The following is a 15,632-nucleotide window of genomic DNA, read 5'->3' on the forward strand; positions in this document are numbered from 1 at the left end:
TCTATGTCCTGTCATCAGTGTCCCCATGTTTGTTTACTTCCATAAGTTCACACACAATATAACTATATCACACATCCACAACAATCATGTACTGAAATAACCATTGCAAAAATTTTAAATGAATGACTGTAAATTAAACATTTACATTGGAATATGCCTTTGGACTATTTAACATAAATATTGCCCTAATACTGTCTTTTGAAATAAGCCTATGTATGGTATTCAACTGTATAGTATGTAGGATAATGTCTGTGCCATGAACAGGATAAAATTTGCAAGCTTTCAAACAATTAAACATCAAAACAAAGAAAATAAACATGAAGGAAAAAAACAGTTTAAAAAAAAGAAAAAAGTCAAGGTCAAATATATTTATATAGCACATTATATAAATATATCCCAACTAAAACTGTCACTAAAATTTCATAAAATAGAATACAACATTAATAAACAATGAATAAAATACATTTTTTAAAATATAATTTCATAAAAACAGGTTCCCAACCTTCTATGAACAAAGAACATACTGCTGTAATTGTTTCTATCCTATATGTTGTTTTATGTTTTCTTTTATTTTTTTTTTAGTGAAAAGCTCTAAATTGTTTAGGCAGCATTTGAGTTTTTGCTCTGTGGTCTCAAGGCACAGCAGGGATTTTAAAGGTCAGTGTCCCACAATTCAATAGCGAACAAAATGTCCACAGCACAAACGTGCAGAGAGAGAGAGAGAACGAGCGAGAGTGTATGTGTGTTCATTATGCATTGTTGCTTGCTGCAGAAAACAATCTGCACACTGATGGCATCAGGGACAGAATTACACACAGGTCATGTGTAAAATCTATAAAAGAGCAGGCAACGCTCAGTGTGCACACTGCACCAACCTTCAGGAAATGTTGACCTGTGAACAAGTGGCTTTCAAACCAGTCACTTTTTGTTGTCATGTGGCCTTTTTTGTATATTATTTCCTATTTTTATACTGCATGTACAATACCCTGTTATTTTGTTCACTAAGTAGTTTAAACTGCTGTATCTCAGCAGCTCTAAAAACATAGATATTCTCCCTAGGGCAGTTTTGGTCTTCCAGTGTGATGTAAATGGTAATTTTCAAAGATTTATAATCTGAAAAACATCATCTGTTAACAAAACTTTTTTTCATAGTTTTACAGGTGTTGTAAATGTGGTTGGAACAGGTACTTTTTATCTTTGTATCCGATATAGAAGATGATAGAAAATGGTTACCAGACAAAACGAGACAAAAAGAAGAGGGAGAATGGCAACGCACAGAGAGACTACAAACATCTAGCAGGTTAGGTTAATTAAAGGACAATTTGACATGATAAGTAAAAGTATTCTTTCTTACCAACAATAAAGTACATGATTACATTTTGTAACAGTATCACACTGCTCAGTCCTACTAAAGGATCACTATGTTTAATTCTTAATTTTCCCATATGGCATTACTGACTTGAATTACATCGGTGACATTACAAAAGAAAGTTTTCACAAGAGTCCTGTGATATGATAAGTTCACCAAATGATTCACCAGTTTATAGAGCTATTAATAATAGGATTAACTTGAAATAATCACATCCACTATTAGACACTTAGATGGAAAAACCTTATGAATACAAACGCACTCACACACACAAGTGTTCACACCGGTGTGCAACAGGTATTCACAGACACACATTATCTTGGTTGGCTTCTGCCTCTAAACCTATCATCAGTGTTGGGAAGGTTACTTTTAAAATGTATTCCATTACGGATTACAGAATACATGCCCCAAAATGTATTCTGTACCGTATTCCGTTACGTTACTCAATGACAGTAACGTATTCTGAATACTTTGGATTACTTAATATATTATCATGCTTTTTACAACTACGTGAATGCACTATTGCTGTGATTTATTACTGTTACTGAAGGTCCGCGGCTCCGAACCGTAGTAAAGGGACCTCTGACAAATACGAGTTCCGTGTCGGGCTCGTAGCCGAAAAATAGCTTTACTTTGTTGTCTGGGTCAACTTTGCTTGCGAGAGACAGAGAGAGGCGTTGAAAGACTCCTCCAACGGAACTTATTGTTTCGGAGGAAAACACGAACACAGCGTACAGTCGAGTCTTAATAGCGTACTTACAACTGGGCTCGTCAGGCACTCTTCTTGGCTGCAGTGGTTATTATTATATTTACATGCTTCCAGCTCCCGTTTTTGCTCAGTGACAGCTCGTACTTTTCCACTCGCCTTTTTCTCGCCTTTTTCTCCACGAGTATGGCAGTCCATTCTCCCTGCAGCACGGACTACACTGCCCATGATGCTACATTCTTTAGAGCAGTAGCATTCTGTCTATTAGCTTAGCACAACAACAACAACAAAAAGGCGCTCTCTCACCCAGGAAACACGCAGAGAGAGAGCGTCACCCTGTAACCATGGCAACCGTAACGTAGCTGTCAAACAAAACCCAAACAGTCCTGACCCGCGACAATATGAAACAGGAAAGTACCGCCGTGTAATCCATTTATTTCAACAAAGTAACTGTATTCTGAATACCACCTTTTTAAACGGTAACTGTAACGGAATACAGTTACTCATATTTTGTATTTTAAATACGTAACGGCGGTACATGTATTCCGTTACCCAACACTGCCTATCATGCATTATTAGTACTGAATGCTGCTCAGTAACATTCAGTATTTATTATTTACTGTTACTTGTGCTTATGTTGGTCGTTGCTCTGGTTTCCCTACAATGTTGTTTTCTTTGCTTGTGTTTATTTCAGCAGGTGACCCTCTTCTCCTCTATTTTCCTTTCCCTCTCCTTCTGTTAACTCTCTTCCCAACTTCTCTTTCCTTCGTCTTTCTCTTTCCTGTCCTCTGGTCCTGTCCATTCTAATTGTAATTGTAGAAAGAACTGTGACCTGACACACTGTTCCCGTGTTGCTTAATGGTTTTTATTGATTTCACACTCTTATACTGTTCTCCTGGTTTGGCGCATACGTCCACCAGCTTTCCAGATGTCTCGCACTCTCCTGTCTCTGCTCTCCAACCTCACTATAAAAAGCGAGAAATTCTACTTGATTTAAATTAAATTAATATATCAAACATTATACACTAAACCAAAACAAACACACAAAAAAAGATTACATCAGTTGTTACATGTTGTTTCAGTTCAGGTTTGTGGGCATTCATTTTTGCACAGCTCTCTTAAGGTCATGTTTCAGTGTTTCATTTTGATTCTACAATATTTTGGTAAACACAGGAGTTCACAGTTCCCCTAATGACTGCAAGGTGCCCAGGTCCGCCTTCATGTTGGTCTCATCTCATCAAAAGACACTGTTCCAGAAGTCCTGTGGTTTATACAGATGTAATTGAACTAACCTGAACTGCAATGGCAAACTGTCCAAGCAAGCCATACATTTTCAGCATTTTTCCAACTATGCTGTCATGAACTTTGACTTTAAAATGTTAAGTGAAGCCCGTAGAGTCTGAGATGTAGCCCTTTGTTTTTTTTGTTTCTCCGAGAATCACACAGTCTGGAATTGGGGTGAATTTGTGGAGACGTCCCCTCCTGGAATGATTGTGCCACTGTGTTAAGACACATCTGGATGCTCCAGATCAAAAAACTTTTTTTTGTTATAGAAATGGTCACACTTGGTGATGAATGAAATTTTGATCAGCTTTCTCATAACTGTTGCCAGGATGTACTTTGTCACGATCCTGGGCCATTTGACCCAGCATTTTGAGTTGTAGCTTATTTTTTGATGTTTATGGTTTATGGTTTAAGACTCCCCTTGTGTCTCCTACCCCTGTGTTTAAATCTCCCTCGGCCTTTGTGTGTTTCATGTCTGCGTGGCTTATATTGTCAAGTTCGTGTTGTCATGTCTGCCTCTCATTATGTTTCCTGTTTTATTTTGAAGAGATCTTGTGTTCCTATGTTCAATGTGTTTAGTTTTACTCTTCCATTGTACCGTCATTATGTTCATTTGTGTCAGCTGTTTCCCCATGTGTTTCCACTTCCCCTGATCACCTCCTGTGTGTATTTAGTCTGTGTGTTTTCGTTCAGTCGTGGTCAGGTTGTCTGCTATGTCCATGTCATGGCTCCAGGTTCTTCCATGTGTCCATGCCAGGTTTCCATGTTCAAGGTTTTTTCATGTTTTGATCTTAGTTCACCCAGCTTAGGTTATTGTTTAGTTTCATCTTTGCCTTTTGTTCTGTACTATTTTGCCAGCCTTAATAAACAGCTGGTTTTTGTCACTCTCAAGTTTTGCTTTGTCTCTTCGCATGACAAAATTCTTGGTTCCACCTCCTCACCCCACACAGTCTGCTTCGCAGCCAGACTGTGACAGAATTCCCTGTACAAGCCTACCACTTAATATACACACGTCGATATAGTCTTTTATATGCTGGAGTGGAATAAAGAAAGGAGAAGAGCATAGTCAGTTACATGTGTTTCTGTATCACGCTCATTTGTACAATGTCTGATATTTCTCTGATATTTTGGATTTCTTTGAGGGCTTTTTCCAGGCTCAGAATGGGGTGACACAACAGTAAACTTGATCAGTCCAGATACAGTAAAGAAAATGAGTCTTTTATTATTTTAATCATTTTCTTAATCCTTTTGATTCTTATATTTGTAACAAGAGAATAAAATTACTAAATCATTAGTGAAGATCAACTGACATGAAAGCAACAATAAAAACAACACGAAAAACTTTGTCATTACAAGACTTCTGACTTTTGTCTCTGAACCGGAAAATTTCAGTTTTTCTTCCTCCTTTAATGCTTTCAAAATGTGCTCACAGGGTATTTATGAAAGCAACCCCAGCTTGGCGAGATATTTATGCAATCTTTTGGGGCCTAATGGAGGTCCAGCTCTTGGCACAGGAAAAAAAAAAAGACAAGGACACTGAGGACAGAGAAGGGAGGGAGGCAGGAAAGTGTCCACACTTCCTCGGGCAGGATACTGTGCTCCTCTAAGAGGCATCCTGGAATCTAATGCCTCAAAGACCTCGGCAAGTCTTTCATACAAACACCTACTTTTCCTGCTCTGCATCAAGAACTGAAGCTGCAAGGTCAGTTAAACGTCTTCAGTCATGCCCTTAAAATCATGTGTTATGAAACTGTGCAGTTTATGGAAAAAAAACTGCTTTGGGTGAGAACTCCTACCACCTAAAGCATAAAATGTAATACTTTATACCAGTGGTTCCCAAACTTTTTTTGCTGGGCCCCCCTTTGTTTTACAAGAAAAATGTCCCCCCACCACCACAACCACCACACGCACACATACACACACACACAAACACATCCTCCAACCGCACACGCTCATATTTTGTTTTCAAACTCCATCGTGGTTTATTTCACACCTCAAACATTTAGTAAACAAGCAAATACAAGTAAACTGCAATAAATTACAGGTAGTAATAAAATAATCTCCAAACTCTTTAACGCTACGTCCACACTTAAACGGGTATTTTTGAAAACGCAGCTGTTTTTATGCGTTTGGGCCTTTCGTCCACACGTAAACGGCGTTTCGAATCACCGAAAACGGAGATTTTTTTTTTTTAAAACGCCATTTTTTGCGTTTACGTGTGGACGAGGAATACAGAGTTCGTCACGCAACCTCAAAGGTATGTGCCTTTTTTCACGTCACGCTGTGCGCCACGTTAATGTTTACAGATAGAGACAAAATACTGTTAATCTTACTATCTTCAGGTTTTACACACTTACATATACACACGCAGTTACTGTCCCTCCATTTAGAAAGGCAGAGGCATCACGGTGTGATTATTTTACGTGTAGTTGTTTTTTTTTCCTGTGTAATAATTATGTGTGCCTATGCCAAGAGGCACACATATTACTATTCGTCGGATTTATTATTATTATTATTATTATTCTTCAGTTTCCGCCTGAAATTTTGCAGCGAATCTCGCCTCGCAGTTTTGAGACAAGCTTCATATATGTTACCTCATTTTGTGCGGCTGCATCAGGAATGGTGTGCTATGACTTTTGGTGTGGTCACAGCTGGACTTATTTTTCGTTTATATGGACCGATGATTTATTTATTTATTCATTTTAGTAACGGTATAAACAGTGAAAGGTGGTGGATTGGCCAGATGTAAACTTCAAATATCTGCTCGTGTTACCAAGACATCCCATATTAGCTCTGATGGTTTCGGTGCCTGCAAAGAGCTAGACAGCTAGCTAGCTAACCGGAGTTGGCTGTCTTTTTGACTCAGGGTTATAGCTGGACTTATTTTTCGTTTTTATGAGCCGATGAGGGGTTTTTTTTTTTAGTAACGGTACAAACAGTGAAAGGCGGTGGATTGTCCAGATGCTGGTCGATGTGGAAAAAATAACTGAGTTGTTTGGTGGTCGCTGACACGGAGCTACAACCGAGGGCAGCTATCCACCAGTGTGTGTCAGACAGAGCATGCAGGGAACGAGACATACGAGGCGGCGAGGCGACCGCCGATCGACCGGTGGTAGATCGTGGATCAGGGAAACCGAAGGCAGGAGAAGCAGGCGGCTGCCGGTCAGAGCGTGAGGTGAACTGAATTTCAGGTAAGAAGTTATGAACTGCACTCTATTTGGGTCAGATATAAACCGAGTTTAGGTGTAGTTTATTTTCGTTGTGCTGACTTTTTACAATCAGTTATAATAACTCGTACTGCGTGCTAGCTAGCACGACGGAGTTTCTATACAGCTGTGTGCGCTAAGTTACTGATGTTGAACTTTATGACAGCCTCCCCTGTCATTCTCTCACCTGTTCAAACTTCAGTCATGAAACTGATCAATGATCGGCTTTTCTCTCTTGTTTGTTTATCGCGCTAAACAACAGCAGCACGTTTAAGCTTGATCAGCTGTTGTTAGAATTCATTTGATTTTAATTTCTAGTATCAGCTGATGTTTGCTGGAGCCACAGCTGTAGAAGCGGCTGGTGGAAACCAGGAGATGACCTTACCAATCATCAGAGCTGAACTGGTGATGGAGAAACAGGTTTACCTTTTTTTTAGGTGACATGAATGAGTTGAAGGGAAGTTATGAACTGTTTCTGAGAGAAATAAACACCAAGCTCCTTTTTTATTTAGCTGACAGCTGGTAACTGTGCAGGGGCGGATCTAGCAAAGCTTTTGCCAGGGGGCCAGGTAGGGCATCTTACAACCAAAGTTTGTATAATAATACACAAGATTGGCTGTAGACCATTGTTAATCATTCAGAACACTGTGTAAAAATAACAAAAAACAAAAAGTGAATGCAAAAGTGCATAAATATTTATTTTACGTGATTGATGTGTGTGGCGGGGCGTGGTCTGCAGTGCCGCTGCAGGGGAGGTGGACCCACCTGAGCGGCATCTGCAATCACGCCTCTCTGGCGTAGTCTGTGCTCTCTCGGCTGTTTTTTGGGTGTGTGTCAGGCTGTGAGTTGAAAAGCTACAGCCGGCTGTGTGGGTACACCAACCATGTGTGAAAAGTGGTCCATAACGTAATGCTTCAAAGCGTGTTCATGCAAACATTGTCGGGTCTGCCGTGGTACAATGGGACTTCTGCTCATGAAACTATGTGCACAGCGTCTGCAAATCGGGGCTGTACAAAGTCACTTCATCTTTACCCAAAACTGTAAGCTGTCATCTGTGAGGCGCGAGCGGTGTTTGTTTTTACCATAGTTCATGGTGGAGAATGGCTGCTCTGCTGAGTTTTGCTCTCTGTAGCTGTATGAATGGCAAACTACATTGATTACCAGCGGCATAGGCACACTTAAAATTTCTTCTGAAATTTTTGCTTTCTAGTATTCAACATTACTATCAATACATTTTTCAAAAAATGTATCTCTGTGCAAAATGGGTTCAAAAACATAAACAACTGTGGGATACTGTTTGTCCGTGATTTGGAGAGGGGGAACAAATTGTGGCAGGATCAGCCTGATATTATTTGGATCCCACTAACTTTACTGTATAAAGAGCTAACATCTCCAAAATGTCAGGAGTAGTTAGTCATTACAACAAGTGTTTGTGAACTAAAAATCAAGAATGTGGGATACTGTTTGTCCGTGATTTGAAGAGCCCAGCGTGTGCTCCCGATGCAGGGGAAACTAATGCTGTCGCAGAGACCTACCTTGGCACTTGTGCAGGTGAAGCCAAAGGGTAGATATGCTTCACCAGATTTTCTAGTCTTTGGAAGGAAGTTGGTTTGGAAACATATTTGGCAATGCTTCATCTCCTGCTTTGCGTTTGTGTGGAAGCCCCGTCAAAAACCTGTCCATTATGTTAGCAGTGTCCAAGCGTTCTTTTTTTCTTCTTCTTCTTTTCATTACGGGACCCCCCTGCAATGGCTCTGCGCCCCCTCACTTTGGGAACCTCTTTTGTATACACATTAGATTTTATGCATTACTTCTTATCCACTAAATGTTTCACAGAACTAGTTAAAAAGTGCTTCATGGTTTCTCAAATAGCAACAGGTTCACAAAACTAACTTAGTTTGGCAATATGACATTCAGACTACTCCCTAACTGATATTCATATACAAATAAGATAAAATATACTGATATTCATCAGCAGGGGCTGCTGTGCATGTGTTTTGTCAAATTAATTTTGGATTGTTTATAAATCGTGCAATAAAGATCTTTGAAACAGTTTATTTTCATTTAGAATACCAATGTATTTGTTTCCCTGGTACAATATGGTAGATAAACAGTAAAACCAATCTATACTGATTTTGGTCAGATTTGTAGCTTTAATCTATTTTATACAAACCCAGTTCCAAGGTGTTGGGTGCTGTGTAAAATGTAAATAAAAGCAGAACATAATGCACATGTCTTCAATGCATATATTATTCGCTATAGAACACGGAAAAGGAGATCAAGTGTTTAAACTGGAGAAAATGTACCATTTTAAGAAAATTTTAGCTCATTTGGAATTTCAGAGTAGCAACATGTCTCAAAAACTTGGGACAGGATCATTTTTAGTGCTGTGTAGCACTTCTTCTCTTAACAACAGTCTGTCTGGGAACTGAGGAGGCATGTTGCTATATATACCTTGATACAGGATTCTAGCTGCTCAACACCTAGAATTTTTTGTTTCATGATATTTCGAATGTTCTCGGTTGGTGAAAAATCAGAATTGCAGTCAGGCCAATTCAACACCCAGAATTTTTTAAAACAAACCTATGTTGCTGTAATAGATGCAGTAAGCTCTTTAGTATTGTTTTGCTGAAATATGCAACAAAAACAACATTCAGGTGGGAGCATTTGTTTTTCTAAAACCTGTATATACCTTTCAGCTTTGATGCCCTTTTGGATGTGCAAGCTTCCAGTTCCAGGCATTGGTGCACCACCATATTACCTGAGATGCAGGCTTTTCAACTGAGCTCTAATAACAAGCCAGATTGTCCATCTCCTCTTTTGTCTGGAGGACGTGGTGTTATTTGTTTGCCTAAAACAATTGAAAATTTCAATTTTTCTGTGGGCCTGAAAATCATAGGCATTGAATATTGATTTTTGGCCTTGTCTCTTATGCAAAAACATTTCTTCAAATTCTGGGAATTGTTTGATATTATGTACTGTAGGTGATGAGATATTCAGTCTTCACAATTTTACATTGAAAAAGATTATTCTCAAAATATTCCACAATTTTCAGATTCAGCTTTTTGCAGAAAGGCAAACCACTGCCCCATCTGTTCTGAGGTGCTCTTTTTATACTCAGTCATGTTACTGAGATATTGCAAGTTACCAAAATCAGTTGCAAACATTTTGCAACATTTTTGTTAAAATTGTAAATTTTCTCAGTTTAAACATTTGATCTTTTCTGTGTTCTATTGTAAATAAAATATGGGTTTGTAAGATTTGAAAATCATTGTTTTCTGTTTTTATTCACATTTTACAGGGTTGGGTTTTGTTTTTGTTTTTTTCAAATTGAGTTTGTTCTTTATTTTTATATATACAACTTCTGTATTAGCATTGATGTTTATTTATCAGTCAGTTAATCAAAAAACACGGGCAAATAAAATGATGAAATCTTTGCCCCAATCCAAATACCTGCTTAGCACATTACTAAACATTTCCTGTTCAAAATAAAACTTCCCCTTACACAAACATAAACATTTTTGGACCCCGTTTACATGGATAGACCTCTATTTTCAGGTGGTGTATGGGGAAAGATTCAAATGCTGCCCTCTGCTGTGCGAACGTTAAATGGGTCGTAATGCTCACTTCAAAACCGTGCGTGCCGAATAAAATAAATGCAAAAATACTTTGCAATTAAATAAATATATAGATGTTTAAATAATTAAATTGATTAATTAAATCAATACATACATTTACTGTGCTATAAAGAAATAACCGGTTGCTATTCCCTGTTATTGCATCTCATCCGGAACCTTAGGGATAGGTTTTACCGGCGGCTTCTTTTCCGTGTTGCACAAAACAATAGCTGCAGACCCACACAGCTTCAAAACGATGTGGAGCTCAGTGGGCTTGAGTGTCATTAACGTTGTGTGGTCTTCTCTGACTTTGTGCTTCCTCGTTGCTTTTTGTGCCCACAAAGTGTCGCGACTGTTGCCGAGAAGATTTGACACGTGTCCCGCTTACGTTTTATTTCAGGACCTTATTCGTTACGGAAAAACTAAACAGAGCTTAAAGCAAGACGACTGGCTGCGGGTTTTTGACGTCCCAAAAAGGTGACAGTGAATGACAGAACTTTACTGTAATGTATTTTATATCCTACTATATCTAACCGAACATTTAGGTGGTTTTGAATCATTATTTACTTTTTAAATATTTAAACGTGGGATGCTTTTCCCCTTCAGGTGGTTCTGGCACTTCTATGCAGTCTCTGTTGGCTGGAATGGTCTTCTTCTGGTCTTGTACCTCAGCTTTATATTTCAGCATCAGTCATACCCTTTGTGGTTGAGCGACTTTTTAGACATTTTGACTGGTGCACCCAGCAGTGACAATCAAGGTTAGCTAAAGAAAAAATGGTTGTTTTTCTGTTTAATTCATTTTTGTGTCTGATGTTAGTGTTGTCTGTAGTCCCACAGCTTTCCACCGTCCTGGTGCAGCTGCTGCTGTGGGTCCACTCCCTCAGGAGGCTGCTGGAGTGCCTGTTTGTCAGCGTTTTCTCTGATGGGGCGATGCACTTGGTACAATATATGTTCGGCCTGGGGTATTACATCATGTTAGGGTTGACGATCCTCTGCTGTGATCGTATGGAAAAAGGTTTGAGTTGGTGCTTTCTGTGTGCTTCTCTGTGCATAATTCCCTGGTTCATCTGCTTTGTGGTACTGATGCTTCCACCATTTCTTTTAGAGAGAAGCTCCCTCCTCTCTCAGCTGGACTGGCTGCTTGTTGCTGGATTTTTACTCTTCATTTGGGCCTCGTGGCTGCAGCATCAGTCTATGGTCCTGCTGGCCAGACTTCGCACTGGAAAGTCAGGTAAACCTAGGAAACTCTCTGTCTCTCTGTTTTGTTTTTTTGTTTCTTTCTTTCTTTGTTTTTTCTTTGCTGCCTCCAGCATTATTGCTATCACTGAGAATTTGCATATTAATGATCAAGGAACTAACAGCTTGAAGTTAACTTCCTCTGCTGTCTGTTTTCTGTTTATGTGTTAACCATAAAGCACATGGGTCATCCCATCTCCAAATTGCCTTTAGCTCAACCAGCTTATATTTTCCTAAAGAACGTATGGTCCAAAGTTAGGATACATGTAATGATTGTTGTTAAATTTTAGATTTATGTATCAAATACTTTTCAAAACATGTATTTTTGAAAAATGGCCAATTGACCCACTTTCAGCATTTTTTTTTTATTTAATTTTTTTATTTTTGCTCTTTGAAAACTGAGGCCATGTTTAAGCATGAATATTTCAAAAAACATTAGCTAAAGGAGGCTAAAAAGCTGCAGAGAGCTGAGTGGAACTGCAGAGCTAGGAGATAATTCTCTGTGGGTTTGGCGCCGTGAGTGAGACATTTCACAACAGACAGTAATTTGATCAGTTGTTAATTAGCACAGCTTTAACCTGATACACACTGGAAATGGTAAACCAGTCTATGTAAACGTTGAAAGTTGCTGATGTCACTTTTTCTTGTTTTTCGTCGTGTCATGCAGGAACAGTGGAAACGCTGACTCACAGAGTGCCAAAGGGAGGTTGGTTTGAGCTGGTTTCTTGTCCCCATTACTTTGCTGAGCTGCTGATCTACATCTCGTTGAGCTTTGTTTTCAGAGGCCTCTCTTTCACCTGGTGGCTTGTGGTACTGTATGTGCTCTTCAACCAAGCACTGGCAGGACAGCTTTGTCATGACCTTTACATTAGCAAATACAAGTCATACCCACGGCATAGAAGAGCATTTATACCCTTTGTGCTATGAATACTCAGACACTGTATTGGTCTTTTTGTGGTAATAAATGGGAACTGTAAAGAAAACTGCCAGAGATGTCGGAGGAGCAGAAACCTTACGAGCAAAAGCCATCTTTTTCTAAACGTTCTTTCAAACCTCCAAATTTAACTAATCGGCTTGACAGCTATGAGGCCAAGACTGTGAGTTCTGGCAGAAGACTCTAGAGGTGAGAACTTTCTCCGACTGATGTGAAGACACTGTGAGGAACATTGCTGGAATTCATTTGTTCATTACATTAAGAACTTGTTTTTCTTACGATGAAGTACTTAAAAATCTTTTGCTTCCTTTTACAGTATGCCAACCTCTCGAGTTATAACTGGTAATGTAATCTCTAAATGTTTATGTGAAAAAGAAACCTGCAAAACACTGTGGTGTTGAATATTTTTCTTTTATAGCAAAACAGAATGTATTGTATTAATACCGGAATGACAAGGAGTTTTACTTTAAAATGAAAAGTAACATGACATGGACATGTTGTAATGAATAAAGAAACTTTATTCAACAAAAAGTATTGTTGTTGTTTAAAGAGGCACAAACATGGGGACGTTACTTTCAGGAGGGAAATCAAGTCATAAACCAATCAGGGGTGTGGTGGTTCAATCCCCAGGTACACTAGTTTGCATGATGTATCCATTATCCTTTAGATACTGAACCACAAATTGCCCCTGATTCATTCACAAGAACTCCACTTACTATGTTCACACTGCAGGTCTTAATGCTCAATTCCAATTTTTTGATCAAATCCGATTTTTTTGTCTGCTTGTTCATACTACAAATAAAATGTGACAGCAACCGCGCTCTAGTGTGAACCCTCAAAGCGGCCCGCATGCGCAAAAGACGTCACACACAACGCGCTCTGTTTAGACCCAGACCAAACAGTATTGTTTGACTGATGGCCCTTAATATAAAGACTTGTTTCGGACTTTACGTTTCCCAATTTTGCTTTAAGATATAAAGTTATTGTGTTATTCACAAATGGCCTAATAATGATCCTTATTGCTGTTTTTAGAGAGGAGCGGTGCTTCAAAGGATAGTTGGAAATTTCTGTCAGAATCTGCAGATTATACAGTACAAATAAAATGTTCACGTTTCTCCAACGTTGTCTTCCCAACAGTTTCACTAACATCTACACTGGAAGGCCAGGAAGCGTTCGCGATGTCTTCTCGGGCGCTTCTCCGGAGCTGATAATTGGCGTCTGTCTTGTGTCAGTGACGTAAAAGACGTATTTAATGCGACATGACCATTCAAACAACAGTCGCTTTCTAAAACATCAGATATGTATCGGATTCAGTACCGCATACGAAAGTACCTCAGATCGGATTTGAAAATATCGGATTGTGCCGTTCACACTGTCATACCATGATCGGATATGGGTCGCATAGGGTCAAAAAAGTCCGATTTGATGCGCTTTCGCCTGCAGTGTAAACGTTGATTCCACTAGATGGCGATGTTTATAATCGTCAATCTTTGCTCAGAAAACTAATCGTTCACACATATGGTAAATATACCATAAAAAAAAGGTACATATACCATATTAAACTGTTTTATGACTTGTAGAAAAGAACTACTTTTCTTTATAACCCTTTATTATTTTAAATGTCATTTTAATAATCATCTTATTTTTTATTTTTTAAATATTTTTTATTTATTTTATATTATTTTTATTATTTTTTATGGTTTTTTTTTATTATTTTTTAACATGTTCAATGTATCATTTCTGGCATGTCAAGTGTACAGCACTTTGTGTTCAGCTGGGGGCTGATCTGAAAGTGCTATATAAATAAATTGCTTGCTTGCTTATAACAGTTTTATTTTCTTTGAAAGGTCTGCAGAAAACTCTGGAGTAATTTCCAGCTATGTTGCTAAGTGTTTATTGCCACGTTCAGAGGGGGGGAAGTAAGAAAATACAAATGCTAAGTTACTGTACTTAAGTAGAATTTTCAGGGTTTTGTACTTCCCTTGAGTAGTTGTCTTTCTGACAACTTTTTACTTTTACTCCCTACATTTTTAAACAAATATCCCTATTTTCTACTACTTACACGGCGGAGAGTTATTATTTTGACCTTCAAACATTCATACTCATGTATTAATCCACCAGGTAAAAAGAGAGGAAAGAGGCAAAACCTTACGCCAAAGTCAGGGGATGAAGTTGCATTACTTCAGCATATTGCTTGCACTACTAAAGAGTAGCGAGGAGCATGAAGGGAGTAATATTGTGGCAGGTAATTTCAAATGCAGCATTTCTGTCAGCTTAACAAACATCAGCAAATTCACAAACTGTTTGTGTGCTGCTGTATTTCACGGGGAGAGAAAAGTAAGAGAGCAAACTTCACTCAGAGATGGAGAAACATAAGAACAGGAGAGGACAAAGAAAGGTTATATGTAAAGGCAAGGACTGCTTAGTGGGATATTTATGAACTGGAAATGTAAGTTCTTATGTTTCTACATCAGATATTGGGCACTGTACATTTGACATTGTGTTTTTTCATATTGTGAAACCTGCTGGAAAAGAAGCTGAGGTAGAATAACTTATCTAATGGTTGTATGAAAATAACCTGCAGGTTAATGTTGTATAAACAGGCTAGTTTGCTGTGCTGTGATGGATCCTCCCAGTTCTCCCACCTGCCAAATTCCATTTTAACCTCTTCCTACTCATTTTCCTGTTTTGAGGCAAAGTCACTCTCTACAATGTAGGCAACAGATCATAGATATATTTTTTATGTTCCTCTTTTTCTCTGCTCTTGTTCTACTTAACTGATTAAAGCTGAGTAACTTTATTAGAATTACAATTTGGACTGAAATAAAGTTTGTATTTGTATGTACTAATATTATTTTATTATCACAATAATATAACAAGGTTAAGTTGTATTTACTTTAACTTGAGTAAACACTTTTAATAAGTACTTCTACTTAAGTAGAGAATATCTGTGCTTTTGCCAACTCTGGTCACGTTCTTTATTTCCTTTTTATCCCTATAAAAGGCTGATGGAGTATTGTCCTCATTCCACTGGGCAGGCGGTCGTGCTGGACACCAAAGTTTGTGAATGTTAAGGCACCATAGGACTTTCAAATTGATAACATAGCATCATCTACTAAAAACTCAGATGAGTTCGAATCTCAGCGACCTCAAAGTCAAGGTCAGAGGTCAAGTTTTCTAAAAGTCTTTGTAATGCCACAACTCAAGAAGGAAGTCACCTAGGATTTTAAAACTGAGTAGGCTACTAGGAGGCTGAGGGGCAGCAGTGAAGGCTGCCAGT

General features: G+C 38.6%; 1 protein-coding gene across 1 annotated transcript; it reads left to right on the plus strand.

Moving 5' to 3' along the window:
* Positions 1 to 10,407: 10,407 nt before the first annotated feature.
* Positions 10,408 to 12,840, plus strand: srd5a3 (steroid 5 alpha-reductase 3). Its single transcript, XM_063466930.1, has 5 exons — positions 10,408 to 10,659; positions 10,789 to 10,940; positions 11,012 to 11,197; positions 11,288 to 11,413; positions 12,086 to 12,840. The coding sequence occupies exons 1-5, from the start codon at positions 10,439 to 10,441 to the stop codon at positions 12,343 to 12,345; spliced, it is 945 nt and encodes a 314-aa protein (XP_063323000.1). The 5' UTR covers positions 10,408 to 10,438; the 3' UTR covers positions 12,346 to 12,840.
* The last annotated feature ends 2,792 nt before the right edge of the window (positions 12,841 to 15,632 follow it).

The sequence above is a fragment of the Pelmatolapia mariae genome, linkage group LG23 (genome assembly GCF_036321145.2).
Source record: "Pelmatolapia mariae isolate MD_Pm_ZW linkage group LG23, Pm_UMD_F_2, whole genome shotgun sequence".
NCBI classification, from domain to species: Eukaryota; Metazoa; Chordata; class Actinopteri; order Cichliformes; family Cichlidae; genus Pelmatolapia; species Pelmatolapia mariae.

Bases quoted from the DNA above. Each gene is read 5' to 3' on its own strand.
- srd5a3 (XM_063466930.1), top strand. From the start codon at position 10,439: ATGTGGAGCTCAGTGGGCTTGAGTGTCATTAACGTTGTGTGGTCTTCT. The intron at 10,941-11,011 runs GTTAGCTAAAGA...TGTTGTCTGTAG, and splicing joins ACCCAGCAGTGACAATCAAG to TCCCACAGCTTTCCACCGTC. The intron at 11,414-12,085 runs GTAAACCTAGGA...CGTGTCATGCAG, and splicing joins ACTTCGCACTGGAAAGTCAG to GAACAGTGGAAACGCTGACT.